At 40.6% G+C, this 15,102-nt stretch overlaps 1 protein-coding gene across 1 annotated transcript in view; it reads right to left on the minus strand.

Annotated features, from left to right (window-relative positions):
- Positions 1 to 7,584, minus strand: part of LRIG3 (leucine rich repeats and immunoglobulin like domains 3) — a 42,382-nt gene extending 34,798 nt beyond the window's left edge. The window contains exons 1-2 of the mRNA XM_015855211.2: positions 7,168 to 7,584; positions 219 to 290 (exon numbers count right to left, since the gene is read on the minus strand). Coding sequence (XP_015710697.1) covers positions 219 to 290; positions 7,168 to 7,337 — 242 coding nt within the window. The 5' untranslated portion in view covers positions 7,338 to 7,584. The remainder of the gene's footprint in view (positions 1 to 218; positions 291 to 7,167) is intronic.
- Between the last annotated feature and the right edge of the window lie 7,518 nt (positions 7,585 to 15,102).

Raw genomic sequence — 15,102 nt, forward strand, 5'->3', positions numbered from 1 at the left:
TTAATGTTGAAGTAAGTCAGAAGTACATCATAGGATTTCCTAAATTCCTGAACAGTGTCAAAATTTGAAATTAATTCCAGTTTAATACAAGATTTCAGAATAACTAACATCTTTGCCAACCAGTTTTCCCTGGGTACTGATACCTCTGCAGTACAATTAGCCTATACAAACCACCTCTTTTTTATTTTTTATTTTTTAATTAAGACAAATGAACTTACACTTCCCGAAGACTATGAAGGTGATCCAAGAAATTGGCCTTGATTGAAGATAATTTGTTGTGACTGAGATCCCTGTGAGGTTACAAAAATAAACAACCCGTCAGTTTTGCCGTAGACTGTTGAATAAATCGAGACAATCACAATTAGGAATATGTTACCATTTGTTTCCAAGTACACAAAATTATTTGTTTAATGTTAGTAAAATTAGAATACAAACTCACTTAAATGTGCAAGGTACAAATAAATGCAAATACTTTGATCACATTCTTTGACAGTGTCAAATAATTTCCTGAACAATTGAAAATAATTGTTCATTTGGGGTTTTGTGCGTGCGTATGTCTTCAAGTGTTTAAGATGGATGACAAACATTTCAGCGTGGTAACTTATGTACATCATCCTCCCTCCCTTCCCATGGAAAGATCTGGCTAAAGCATGTGGTTGACTACTAGGAAAATTCATAAACCAAGGCTCATTGCCACCTCAATCTTTAATTGATTACCGTATCTGTACCATTCCACTTTTCCTGCTTGCTTCTTTAAAGCAGCTCAGAAACCTCAGCTACACAATGAGGACTGTACATCAATCTCAATTCTATTTTTACACAATACAGGGCCTGCAAAAGCAAATCTAGCATAGTCCTTAAGTAGTATCAGAAGAAAATATACACAAGAAGGCATAAATCTACTTTGAATTTTAAGAAGTTTGTGTATTATTCACATTAATATTGCATTTAAATGCACCTGAAGTAGCTCTAGCACTCAGCTTCTACCGCTCTACACTGAAGAACCCAAAATATAATTTGATGCAGTTTACAACAAACCTTGTTAGTGCTTTTGCAGACAAGGGTGCTTGCTAGGATACTAAGAATGCAACACACTTCCTTGACCATTGCCAAGAAATTCATTTCCCTACAGATACTGTGCATCTTCACTGTACATCCTCCTGACCACTGGAAATCATCAAGAAATACAGTCCTAAGAAACATTTTTCTGTGGTCTCACAAATACTGAAAACATAACGGAAATAAGAGAACAACTGCACAATAGAAGGCAGAGAAGCTGATTACAGAAACTCAAACTTGTAGAGATTAGCCCAAGCATTTCCAGCTGGCCTCATTACCAGAGATAGCTGTGTTGAAGGCCTCCCCCTTTTTAGTCATCCACCCACCACAACCTGCAAGTTCCTACTCTTTGTCACTATCTTATCTGTAGTGATACAGCTGTCTGCAAAGTGCTTGCTGTACACTATAACAGTTAGTTTATAACACAAGCTCCACTGTTTTTAAGGAACTCCTAATCTTATGTAACTGAGAGTTTGCAATGCAGGCCCACAAAGAATTGCATCAGTGCACTTCAGCAGCAAGCAACTTCAGCATCTGGCTAAAGGGCATAAACATTTCTCACACTTAACACTTTTTTCCCATGCTAATTGAGTACTGGATCTTAAACACTCAACAACATGCCTGATCATGATACGTGGGCTGTTCTAAAAGTAATGCCTCCTATTTTTCGCCCACAGCATCAAAAGCAGATGCAGACAGTACAGTAGCAGAGGTTGAACCTTCCCACCAATATTAAGTTACATTTTGTTACTGTGATGCCAGCAGATGGGCAGTCTGACAAAATGGCATCTGATACGTAAACACATACAAAGCAAAGGTGTCAATGAATTTCTCCATGCTGACAAACCTGTACCCACTGACACACACTGATGCCTACTTAACAAATGGAAACCTAATGGTGGGTGGCACAAAAGAGGCAGTAGTTCTCCTCTGCTGGTGCAAACTGTTACAAGCATGGCATGCAGGCTCTTGCTCTTCACTGACAAAAAAAATAAATAAATAAATAAAGCACAACTGACGGACTCACGTAACTCACTTCCCAAGTTAGAAAGACGATCCTCACCTTTTGTTTTGATGTTTCTGAACCAGACTGACTTAAAAAATAAAGATTAAAAAAAAAAAAAAAAAGAAAGAAAGAAATTGCTAAAAATAATCCCAGTCATACATGTGCATTACAAACAGCAATGATCAGGCCCAGAGCTCTGGGGTGCTGCTGCTGGGTTTCTTAAATTGGTGCACCATAGCAACCTGCATGAAAGAACTGCAGGTGTGGCATACATTTTTGCAGCACAAAAAAAAAGGTGGGGGCAAGTGCTGGGGGAGGCCCCAGAGAAGAGACACACCCTCCACCACATGCAAGTGGCCACAGAGGGATGATTTCTGGGATCCAGCTCAGGTTTTGCACACCTGACATTGTACACCTGTGTCTTCTTCCAGGTGCCTAAACTCCTAAAGATTTTCCTCTTAAAAGATGGAAAACCAGTATAGTGCTAACATTTGCAAGAAGCCACAAATGTTAGTTTCATCACTATGATTTTGAGTTCTCCTGTAAATGAGGTTAACCACACTTGAGTTAGAGGATTGCATCTTTCACTGCTTGAAAGTCTAGTGCAAACATTTGTCTGGCCATAGACTTCTAAAAAATCCATTTGTTAGCATTTGAAGACACCAGCTGTACAGATTAAGGATTCTCATACAGACTTCTTAGATGAAAAAATACACTGTAACAAAGACATAGGTTATATTAGTGATGGGAATCTAACTCGTTCGCTTAAAGCAGACAGAGCACAGACGATTTTTACTCTTAAAATTAACCCAGTATTTGGCTTTAGTCTGTAGGGATTATATGAACTATGCAAATAAACAGCCAAAGTTTAGTGAAGTTATGGCAGTTAGTGCCTAATTTGTTACTGCTGTTCACGCTTTAGAAAAGACTTAGGAATCAGTGATTATTTTAACAAAGAGGTTTCAGCGTTACTCCTAAAAACCTGCATTTCTTCATTTCACCTAAAAACCCTGCAAAAGCTTTATTTAAAACATCCTTGCCTAAAGGACCTACCAGACAGTAACAGACATGAGTAGATTTGTTCTGCTGGAGTTATAACATGTTAAAAAAAAAAAAAAAAAAAAAGAAAAAATCTGGCAGAGTTCTTAAACTATAAAAATCCTGCAATTACAACAACTGCTGTGCATGATCACCACACTGGAGCCAGACACTTTCACTCATAGCTCAAGCTCACATCCATCTGGAGTCTATCAAGGCAACCGTGAGCGTAACAACTTGCACTAGGTTTCAAACCATTATTTCATGTTTGTCTTTAAACATTAAAGATACTCTCAGATTTTCCACATAGTGCGTACCTTAAAAAACACATGCAGATAAATTCCTCATTCCTGGTTTACTCACAACAGGTTGTCAAACTCAAAGCAAAACAATAAGAAAAACAGAAACTCCAGACTATACTGAATTGCCAGTTTCACACAGCTGTATACATTGTTGGGCAAACTATGAATTGGACACGTTTTAATTGTAACATTTTAGCATCCTTGCTCCAAAGCTACAAATACACATCAATTCAATGCATTTCTGGACATGTCCTAAAACAGATACAAAGAAAAGACCTGAAAACGAATCATTCCCTTTCCTTCATTTGGAAAGGAGCACTGGCACTGTGAAAATACAAAGATTATTACTAGGCATTTTTCCATTTCTGAATTCTCCCTCTCTGTTGAAACCATATTAGCAGGGGGGAGCAAATCTCCACTGTGATTACTTCTACTGCTAGAATTTCAAAAGCCATTACAGATGCAATAGTGAAAACTCTCTGAAACTCCATTTTTATTAAGAAATCTTTATAACAATAAAATGTATAAACCTGTTCATCTCAGGTTCTAATGAAAGTGATTAAGCTTTTATCAGATTGCACCCTCTTTCAAAAGCTTGCGTAGTTTTTGAGGCCCTTTGAAAACCTGTTTTATTAAATGCTTCATACTCCTTTTTGTATGAACACCTCTCATAACTCAACCTCTGCCTTCAAAAATGAAAATGTAACTCTGAACATCAACGTTGATAAGATGAAAAAAAAAATGAGAGGCCTAATGAATAAAGGGAGAGAGTGAGCATTTCTTCACACATTTATAACTTTTAGACTACTTAATTTACAACACTTAGTTACAATTATCATCTTCTTCCTTAGAGAACTCAGAAACCTGAGCCCCAAGTCAAATTTTAAAATGCAAATCCAGCAACAGCTCCTTAATCAGTCCCACTGGGGCCTATAGAGCTGCTAATTCAGCAGAAATCAAGAGAGCTGAAAAACAAAAAGCCAGGCTGTAGCTGTTTTAAGACACTGATCCAAAGTGACTCATAAATCAGTTCGCTATGTTCAAGTTTTAGTCTGGAAAATATTGAAAAACAGCTGTGAAAACCATACGGCCCTTTTTTCTGGCAATTCTGGTAAAGAACTAGAGGATTTATAAAATGTAAATACTAAAGATGTAATACAAACACAAGTCAAAGCCATCTTTCAGATTTTCCCTTCTGTCCTGCTGACAGCTTTAGCATTCCTAGGTGAACCTGGCAAGGAGAACTCAACAAAGCCTCTGAGAATTCACAAACACTGAGGACGCTGGCCGCCATTCAAACTCTCTTCCTCCCTCCACTTCTGGCTATGAAACATCGGCTCTAATGCAGCAACATTCTCTCCATCTCGAGACACACACACACAAGAAGTAAATTGAAGTCTAACTTTAAAACCATTTGTACACAATCATTACAAATATTTATCAGTTTCCAGTGAATTGTTATCTTCTGCGAAGGCAGCACTACAGTGGATGATATTTTTTGGCTAAAATCACAGCAAAGCTGGCAAGTAGACCCTGTTTACACCCTATTTCATGAAGCCATTTCCACACAAAGCAGTAACCTCACATTTGCTATAAAAAAAAAGACAAAAACTCAGTATAGAGGTCCATCTTCTGTTTTTCCCCATTGCACAATCAATGGTCAGACAGCACTTCACAAGCTCCTGTTTTATCTCGGTGGTGATACAAAACGAAGGAAAGGTTGAACAAACTCCGAAGCTGACTTCACCGGATGTGCTGTCTGCCTGGGAGTGTAGATGGAGAGAGGAAGGTGTGAGGTACAGAGTGGGCCCAGACGTTCTCATGAAGAAAAGCTTTCACTGCTCTGCTTGGGAAAGCTTGTCTGCCTATGCTGAGAACATGGTGTCACGGTTGTTTTCCAAGGAGCATTGGAAACCCTGCAATTAAACAACTAGCCTTTGGCTATATATGCTATGGACTTCCAAGGGAAAACACAGTAAACATATAGCAATAAAGTTCATAAACAGACTTTAACAGTTTGTAAATGCACAGTTTGTTGCAACAATAACTCAGCTTACTCAAACCTTTTTTGTGTATGTAAAACTGAAGAGTATTATAATCCTACATGTGAAGTCAAAACTCCAAGTACTTAAGTAACTGGAGGTGAAAGACAATGTTCCACTCTTCCTCGGCCCCTTTCAGAAGAGGGTAAGGAAGAAACAGTTGGGTACTTCCAAGTCATTTGACACAAACAAAAGAAATATTTACACAAAAGCAGCCAGACCACATGGTTTGATGACACCTACAAAGACGTACTCCTGTGAGTTTAAGACCAAGTGACACAGCTGTCCAATGAGTAATCACAGCAGGGTTTCTTACAACAGACCAAAGCTTATTTATACAAGTGGAACTTATTTTCTCACACTTTTAAAGGAATGTGAACTTACATGAGGATAATTTACACTACCAAGGGAATTCTAATTAGAAAAAAACCCACCCTTGTGCTAACAAAAAAAGCCCTGCAATGTGTTTTATACCTCGGTAAAGAAAGAGCAACAGACATACTTGGACCACTGCTAACATAATTTCAAAGCAGTAACAAAAACAAAAGTTCTGGGTTTTTTGTTGTTTTTTTTTTCCCCCTTTTTTTCAATTTTATTTTATTTAGCGTGCTGTCACATCTGAATTTTATCTTACCAGCACTAAACTAGACTAAGAAAGCAAGCTGCAAAGCCCAGCCTAGCATCAAAAATACCTTCCATTTTGTCAGAAACCTAATGTTTGCATGCTAAACTAGTTCAAAAGAACAGGAGAGATGAAATTTAATAGGAAGCCTAGCAAGCTGTTGAATGTAAAGCAGATCCGGCATTTGATTCATATGCTTCAATCACATAAACCAAAGGACTAAAAAAGTTTTTTTCCCCCTCACACTTTCCTGAACTGCTCATGGAAATGTTCACCTCCTGCAGCCCTTCGTGTGCTCAGTACCATATGGTGTCAATACAGCCATCCACATTTCATGAGCAAAGCAGCATGACCTCCAGACGAGGCAATTGAGCAGAATTAGCCACAACTAATTGAAAGTCTTCCTGTTTACTTTTAAGTCCTTATCTCGATCTGCTTTGGAAATGTAATAGAAAATTACGGCGACTAATACAGAAGATATTTGAATGACAAGAGATTAAAAACAAATGTGCCAAGTGTCCCGGCTCTTTTCAGGGCTGCAGAAAACTCCCATAATTCATGCTTTGTCCATAAAAGTTTGTCACAGGAGGTAAATTCCCTGCACATGCCATTTCATTACGAGTTACCGAGAATTCCATAAATCCGTGTCACCGAGCCACACGTGGCAACTCCCAGCGTTAGGAAAGTTATTAAAACTACCAGAGACGAAAAGCGAGAGCTACAAAAATAACACCGTGACTAATAAGATACAAAAGTTTCGGGGTTTTTTTTGTTCGTTTGTTTTTTCTGCGAAGAAATGAATGCCAGCTCAGAGATTTCGCACGTTTTCCGATTAAGTCGCTGGGGGAACAACTTTTTTTTCCCCCCCTTCCCAGAGCATCATCAGCCGCCGCCCCCCGGAGCCCAGCTCGGTGTAACGCCTCAGCCCAACGCGGAGCCCCGCAGCCCGCTGACAGCCCGCTCCCTCCTGCCCACCGCCCCGACGTTTCCCTCCCCTTTGCCTTAGCCCTCCCCGGCCGCAACAGGGCAGCCCCCAGGGGCAGAAGATGGCGGCCAGGCACCCCCCCACACCCCGCACTGCCGAGACCCCGTACTCACAGCTGCACCGCCCCCCGCGGCAGCCGCTCGGGCAGCCGGCTCGGCTCCAGGTGGCTGCAGGCGACGAGGTGCCCGGCGCAGCGGCAGGACGCGGGGCAGCGGGCGGCGGCGGGGCCCCCCAGCAGCAGCAGGAGTAGCGCCGGTAGGGCGGTGGACACGGCGCTGGGCATGGCGGGTTCGGAGCCGCTACCCGCGTCCCTCGCGGACAGACAGATCTCCCGCCTCTCTGTCTCCTTCAGCGCGGGTGGCGGTTCCTGCTCATGCCCCGGAGCCACCGCCGAAGAGGGAACACGGTGAGGGGAGCGGGAGGAGGAAAAAAAAAGTGAAGGAGCGGGGATGGGGGGCACGCCGCACCGCCAGCCACTCCGCAAACTTTGCAGCGCCTCAGCCCGCCCCCGCCCGGCCCGGGGAGCCCCGAGCGCCGCGCGGCCCGCCCCGCCCGCAGCCCCCTCCCCCTGCCATGTGACGACTACAACCCCCGGCCCGGGCCACCTCGGCCTCGCCCCGCTCGGGGGAGGACTGGCGGCAAAACGTCTTTGCCAACGGGCTCCGATGCCGACGGGCCTCGATGCCCGCTCCCCGCCCAGGAGGCCGCTGAGCGAGCGCCTCTAAGAGCAGAGGGAGCGAACGCGGGCCCCGCTGCCCAGACGTGGAGTCCCCCCCGGCACTGCGCTGATGGCGCGAGTCGGAGCGGTCCCGGAGCGGCTCCGGAGGCCCCGGCAGGTTCCCAGCCAAGGCTGGGGTCACTGGCATGTAAAAGGTGAGGTGAGGTTAACTCCTGCCTTCCGGGTCCTGCGCGGCTAGTCCAGACTCAGTAATTAAGCCCATTATATTCCCCACAGGATCCAGCTCCCGAGGTTCAGGGAAGTAGGCAGGGCGTGTAGATTCCACATCTCTGAGGTAATCTATGTAATTTAAGTAAATACCTATTGTTCGAGTACCATATGTAAGCCCAGACCCTGCCTGGATTCAGTTACTGGAAGCACTACACAGTCCCATTCAGCAGCAGAAGAGTGTCCAACCGGCGGTGGACACTGAACGTTCTTTCACAGCTTTATATGCACAACACATCTCGCCTACAGAACTGGAGACAACATGAGGTGTCTTGCAAGCTTGATAGCTCCAACACCAAAACACGCAGGACTGAAACTGTTTTATTGCTTCCATACGCGTCTCAGGAAGCCAGCTGAATTATGCAGAACTACGTTTTTAGCTTGGAATCCCAGTTTTGCAAACCTAGCAGGCAAATCAAAAGTGAAAACGTTCTTGCGCTGCTGTCAACACGACTATTTCAGGTGGACAGTGTATGGAACAGTGCAGTGATCCACTGACCGCTGGTGGTCCTTACAGAAATCACTGCATGAAAGCAAACACACACTGCAGAAATGCAGTTTTCTGCACGTAAAAGCAAGCAAGCCAACAAATGGAACACAGGGTAAAAATTAGTATATATTTACAAGCTACTCTTGCTTATTTGTTGTAAATGAAAACTATATTGGCAACATCATCTTGTCGTAGATATTCACCTCTTCTGCAGCCATTTTATTTAAAACCATTGGGTTGGCATTAGATTAACAAAGCCAAAGGAACAGTGAACTGTTCTATATAGCCAGTAGGAAAAAAAGTAGATAGTGCCAGACTCAGATTTGCAAAACTATCCATTAGCCTGTACCTTTTCCTACTGAAGTGAGTAGGAAGGCATTCATTTCTTTCAAAAAAGATAACATTTCTAGCTATGAGGTTGCTTCACACTGTTATATCAAGACACAGATACACCTAAACATGTTCTGTTCGTTTTTAGGTAAAATATGCTATAGTTGATAATTCTGCAATGTAAACAAAAATTCAAGATGAGGATTTTCATGTCACACCAGAGAATTATCACACACGTTACTATAAGCAAAACTGATTTAAAGTAGCCAAGCTCTGTACCACAGTTCCCACAAAGTACCTCTAATTTAGGAAAAGTGAGCATGTCTTGAGTGTTGGCAAGGGCAGTGATTCACTGGTAAGTCACAACAGAGTAATTAAGCTGTCAGTTTAAACATACAAATGTAAGAAAATATAGAAGCAAAGCATATGAATAATGTATCTGATGTACATGTGAAAAATGGAACAAGGGAACAGATGAGGCAAGAAAGCAGGAAAAAACAAAAAGAAAATATCAAAAAGGGTAAGAACTTCTTTTTAGTTTGAAAACCACTGATGCAGTCATGGAATACTGTGCCCTTAGAAAACCCAATGCATATTTAGTGCTAGTAATGTATGAAGCTGTTTTAAATTAAGCAAGGTAAATCAATTCAGAAAATTAATCCATTTGTCTTTGCAGCTTCTTTTCTCTGAATACTCAATAAAGCATTTTAAAACTGATTATATTACAAATTCTAAAATGCCTGTGTGCTGTACTTCAGAGCCTCTGACAGGAAGAATTTCTTCCAGCAGGGAGATTTCTTCTCTTCAGGAGTCTCAGGCGTTCGGAAACTGATACAAATGTTGCAAGATCTGGCAGCCTCCACACCCAGGGTCTCCTTTTTCTTTCCTTTTACTTCCAGAGTGCACCATAATTATACATAAGAAAATACCAATGAGAGACTTCCTGTATGTCTTCTTCATGGGTTTGGCTGGAGTATAACTCACTCCAGCCATGAGTCTGCAATAAAATGGAAGGTCTCACATTCCCCTACCCTGATATCTCTACATGAAGCAAGATATCCCTAGCGGCCCTTGTTTGGCATCACAGTTAGTGTAACTGCAAAGTCAACAGGATTAAGATAATGGTCTTACTGCAGACCCATCAAAACCAAAAACAATCTTCTACCACCTCCACTATTAGTTCTGCTCTGGAATAATTTCCTCATCCAATTTTCTATGTAACTGCACAAGGAAGCTTATCTGTGGTGATGGTTGCTTAGGCAAAGACAGGCTTTTTCCATGGCAGCTGGAATATAGGTCAGCCTGAGGGGGTGATGCTGAAAAGGGGGAAGCATGGCAGCAGACAAAAATTCTTGTACAACTAGATCCTCAAACACTTTGGTTGGTTGATCTTTGTGTTTTGTTGCTTGTTGTTTGTTTGTTTGTTTGTTTTTTTCCCTTCATGAGACTACCAGCATGGTAGCCTGAGTGAATTGAGAGTAGGGGAAAGGAAGCTACACATTGAACTGTAGATCCTTCATTGGGATGTTATGGGATGAATCCAGTGGTGTCTTTTTAATTCTCTGATTATTAAATTAGATAAACGCACATTTACAGATACAAGTCCAAACATACGTTGTTTAAAAGATGCAATAGCTTCAGGCAAAAGACACACCCAGAAGCTAAGTATGATTTTTTTAATTTATTTTTTATTTTTTTAACATATCATTAACTCATTTAAAGAAACACTGCTTTCACCTAACCTGCCTCTAGAAGGTGTCTACCTCAAATCGGTCTGGTTTTAGCAGGTTACTGAAAATATTGTATCCATTCCTAAGTTAAGCAAAACAAAATTAAGATACTATACATTTTCTGTCTTTCATAGTATTAGTAACTTTGATGGTTTCGTTAATCTAAAATAAATTTATTTAGTTTTCATGGGAGTCAAGCCATTTCAATTACATACAGTTAAGCTGTATGTAGCCATGTGTAGTTAATCCTGCAGGATTTGTGTTGGGAAGTCAAAAGGAGTGAACAGTCGTATCCACTAAATGACTACACCCATTAAGGACATCCCAGAGTCTCCTTATGTAGTCCTTGATTACCAGGTAATCCAAAACAGTGTCTAGTATTTGCTTCAGAATTTCTACTTTTCATGGGTAAATGATGTGAGTTCAGAAGTGTTCAGCAGCAAGAAGCAGAGGTGGAGCAGAGTAACACTGTTTATGCTCTGATGCATCCCAGTTCAGATACTGAGATAGAAATCAATAATTTATATATCCACCTTTCTATCAGTAAATGCCCTGTAGGAGTAACTGGCAGAATTAATGTCCTGTTTACTTATTCCTAAACTTTCCCAGCTCCACTTTATTTCTAGTTGAAGAAGATGTTTGTGATTTTGGGAGAAGGAAGTGAGAATTCATCCTCTAAAGGTCATCACTTCCTACTGCAGTTTCCCCCACTTACCCCGTTTAAAAAATAATAATTAAAAAAATAAAAAAAAAAAAAAAAATTAGGGCTTACAACATTAGTTTCTAAGGCCAGAACTGAAGGGAGAGATTGACTGGTGAAACCCATATTGCCTAAAAAACCCCATGAAAATGGAACAGAACATGTATTTTGTGGAGACTGCTTGCGTACATGAAACAGCTTGCAATAGGCTATAGGAGGTTTTGCCTCAGGCACCTGTCTGAAAGTTGCTAGAGAGTTACAGGAAAACTCCCCTGTTGAGCAGAAGGCCTTATTCACTTCTTCCCTTTACCTTTATGCGTTTAAACAAGAATCTCATACCATATCATGGGATATTTTTCAAGGAAATATTTCTAAATGAAGAAGTTTCCCACCTTCCTTTTGCCTACTGGGTATAGCAATTGCTTTTACTTTTAGTTAATATTAGCACTAAGACTTCATGACCATTTATTTCAATTCCTGTGATCAACCATTGCAAATTCACTCGCATTTGAGGCAAGCCCATAAAACGTTCTTAAATTATTTCCTAGCTATTGTGAATCTCCTACTAGTGTGTCATAAGTCCTTGGTGAATATACCAAGGTTCATACAGGAATTTATTTTTGGTAGTAATTAAACTTGAATTTATGTGATCCAGCACTGAAACCATGAAAACCAAATTATGCATAATTTTAGCGCACTGATTACAACCAGGAAAACCATATGAACTCTTTCCAAATACTTTGCCTAAGGTAGAAAATGTTCAGCATTTGTAGAATTCATCCAAACACTGAGTGTTTGCCTCCATTGCAAATAAACTCAAATGTCCTAAGGCAATCCACATTAGTGACGACTGTTAATGTCTTCAAGTCATATCCTGCATGGGGCTAAGTGGGAAGTTAAGTGCATGATTGGAAGGACAATTAAACAATCAACATCTACAATGGTGTAACTTCAAAGAGGAAAAAAGAAGAGTTAATTTTATGTCATTAAGGAGCACTCAAGTTGAAATGTCGTCAATTTGAATAAAAATAAGTGGAAGTAATTTCAGGATGGTGCTACCGTAGTAAAACACCTGCTAGGTCTGTTCTACTAGTTGTTTTAGTTTGTTGGGTTGTGTGGGTTTTTTGTTGTTGTTGTTGTTGTTTTTTGTTGTTTTTTTTAAATAATATTTTAAAATGAATAAACATTTAGGGGTAAGAAAGATCAAGAAGTGGCTAAAAAAGAGATCTAAAGAGATCTAAAAAAGAAATCTAGCTGTGGCCTTCCAAGACTCCTCCACTTCTAGTCCTCCTCTCTTGTTGTGGAGTGGGTTCCTGTAACTGAAGCATAGGCATGTTCCCTTCTGTTCTGGGGCTGGAAATTTCTACCAGAAGAAAAGCATGGATCATTGAAGACATCACTTACTCAAATCATCCAGGGAGATTTGGTAACATTTTTGTCAGTGTTCCGAGGCTTCCAAAATTAAGCATGCACTGTGTTTAGGCAACTCCTGAAGTCAATGACTGAAAAAGCTTCTCAGTGTGAAATCAGCGAGACTTAGAGCCTAAATCTTTGAAGAATTTAAGTCTATTTGACTGTTCCAGAGGGAACAAGCTGCAGCTGGGACTCATCTTGTGTAATTTTAGCAATTTAGAAGTTCGGTATCTATTTTAAAGCGATTGTCTTAGCTCCTTCTGTAGTCAGTGGAGAGAGGATGACACCTCCAGAGAGTGATTACTACCTTTCTAAAATGAGTAATCAAGGCATTTGGAGTGAATCAGCCACTGGAGGTTTCTTTTCCTCTCCAATAAGTGGAAAAGTCTTTTTGGCTAATTGAGATTAGACCTTATATTTTTAGATGTTTCTCGCTGCACACCTTTAAGCATACGGATTGAATTTCTAAATATACTAATATGTATATATATTTACAAAACTTTATAAATTGAAGCTACATTGTGTTATTGCAATAATAATTGACATTTCTCACTTATGAATTGGTGTAGTTATTGGAACATGTAATCATTTAATAGTTTCCCTGTTGTATGCTGATATAACAAATTGTATTATGTAATTATTAACAGATTAAATTTTATGAGGCTTAGTAAAACTGAGGGGAAGTGCTATGCTTAGAAAGAAATATCATATAAAAATACAAAATGAGGACCCTGTATAAAAACATCTAATAGAGCAATGAAAACTAAATAAGAACACTCCAACAATGAAACATCACAGAAGGCATTTAGGATATATCAGTTGAAGTTTTCTGTGTGAGAAAAAGACGTGATGACTCTGTTGTGCTGTTGAAGGCTGAAATTAATTATAATGTCTTGTTTGGTGTCAGATTATAAGAGGAGGATAGGTTAGGAGTAGAATGGGGGTTATAGAAAACTGTTAACAGGCTCAGGAGGACGTAATTCACAGCTCTCAGAAAATGAATGCACTGTGTTGCAGTACAGCAATCAGCACTGAGATTTTGCACAAAATTATCGTGTGACTATCATTGGGAAGCCAGGGAGTCAGCAGACTGTACATCATCAGTCTTTGCTTCCCTCTTTTTGCTTTCCTCATTATATAAAGTGAAATAAGCATGCTCTGTCTTTGTAAGAAATAGGCCAAATTCACACTGCACGACTTCCACAGATGCTCAGTAACTTGCCATAGCCATGTTTACTAACACTGGCCAATTTCCTGAGCTGGAGCACCAAGGAGCAGGCTGGTGTGTACTGACTGATCTGGATCGGCCAGGCACTAGCTACAGCTGCAGAAAGCACCAGCACTCTGCACCAATAGGCTTAGTTGGTGAATACCCATCACTGACACTCTCCTTGTACTGATCCTGATAGTATCACATTGAGAAAAATTGTAAAGAATATGTTTTTTTAATCACTCTGACACTTTTTGTTAATCTTATGCAAGCAAAATTTCCTACAATCTCTTTGATATCTCCTACATTTGGGCAACAAACCTCTGCAATGCAAAGCACCTTGCTTTTGATGGCCTTGCTAGCCATCAGCTTTCCAATTCTTCAAGCAGTAACCAGTCAGGATAGCAGGCTGAGGTTTGCCCATCACTTACTGGCCACAGCACTTCTGGCCCTCTCTGAACTTTCTCAAGTAGGTTTTCTTTCAAAGTGTGCAAACGATCAGCACACATGTACATGTATGTTGTTCGTGGTGAAGTTTTTCCTTTGTTGTTTTCCTTCCCAGGCCTGCAGCTTAGGCAACTCCTCTCACTCACTGTTCCCTTTTGCAGGCCTCTCTGTACTCTCTGATCTATCAAAGGAAATAGCAGTGCAGAGTCTTGCACATGTTGAATCTTGAAATCCTTTTCTGGTTGTGCTGTCATTGCCAAATGAGAAACTTCTGGTTCAGGGACCATCCTTGCAGTTTTGTTCTCTATTGCTGTTGCTGGAAAATAAGTAAGTAAGAAATACATAGGCAGTGCTACAAGACAAATAGTTCAGTGTCTCACTGGACTGGTCTTCTTGGAATTTAATTGACTTGAGCTCTAGAAAAGGCAACTTTCTAGAGAGAAGTTAGCATCCTACCACATCTGATGCCACAGTATGGATTTTTAGCTGCCTTGGCCCACATGTGCAATGTCAAAATCAAGGCAACTACCACCTGGTCAGGCTGGGCCCAAATCTGACAGCAATGGCAAGGAAACCAGGGCTTTCACTGAATTGCAGGTATAAAATAACTGAGTTATCTTTCCAGTGATTTGTAAATAATTTATAAGTAATAAAAAAGTCTCCATACACTTAGCTAAGTTAATTCTGTCGTATGAATTTCTCATTTTTGGGAAACTAAACAGAAGGAGGTTTGCTGATCACTTTAAACTTAGGAAAAATACATTTTATTTTAATCATACTTA

This window comes from Coturnix japonica, chromosome 1 (genome assembly GCF_001577835.2).
Source record: "Coturnix japonica isolate 7356 chromosome 1, Coturnix japonica 2.1, whole genome shotgun sequence".
NCBI classification, from domain to species: domain Eukaryota; kingdom Metazoa; phylum Chordata; class Aves; order Galliformes; family Phasianidae; genus Coturnix; species Coturnix japonica.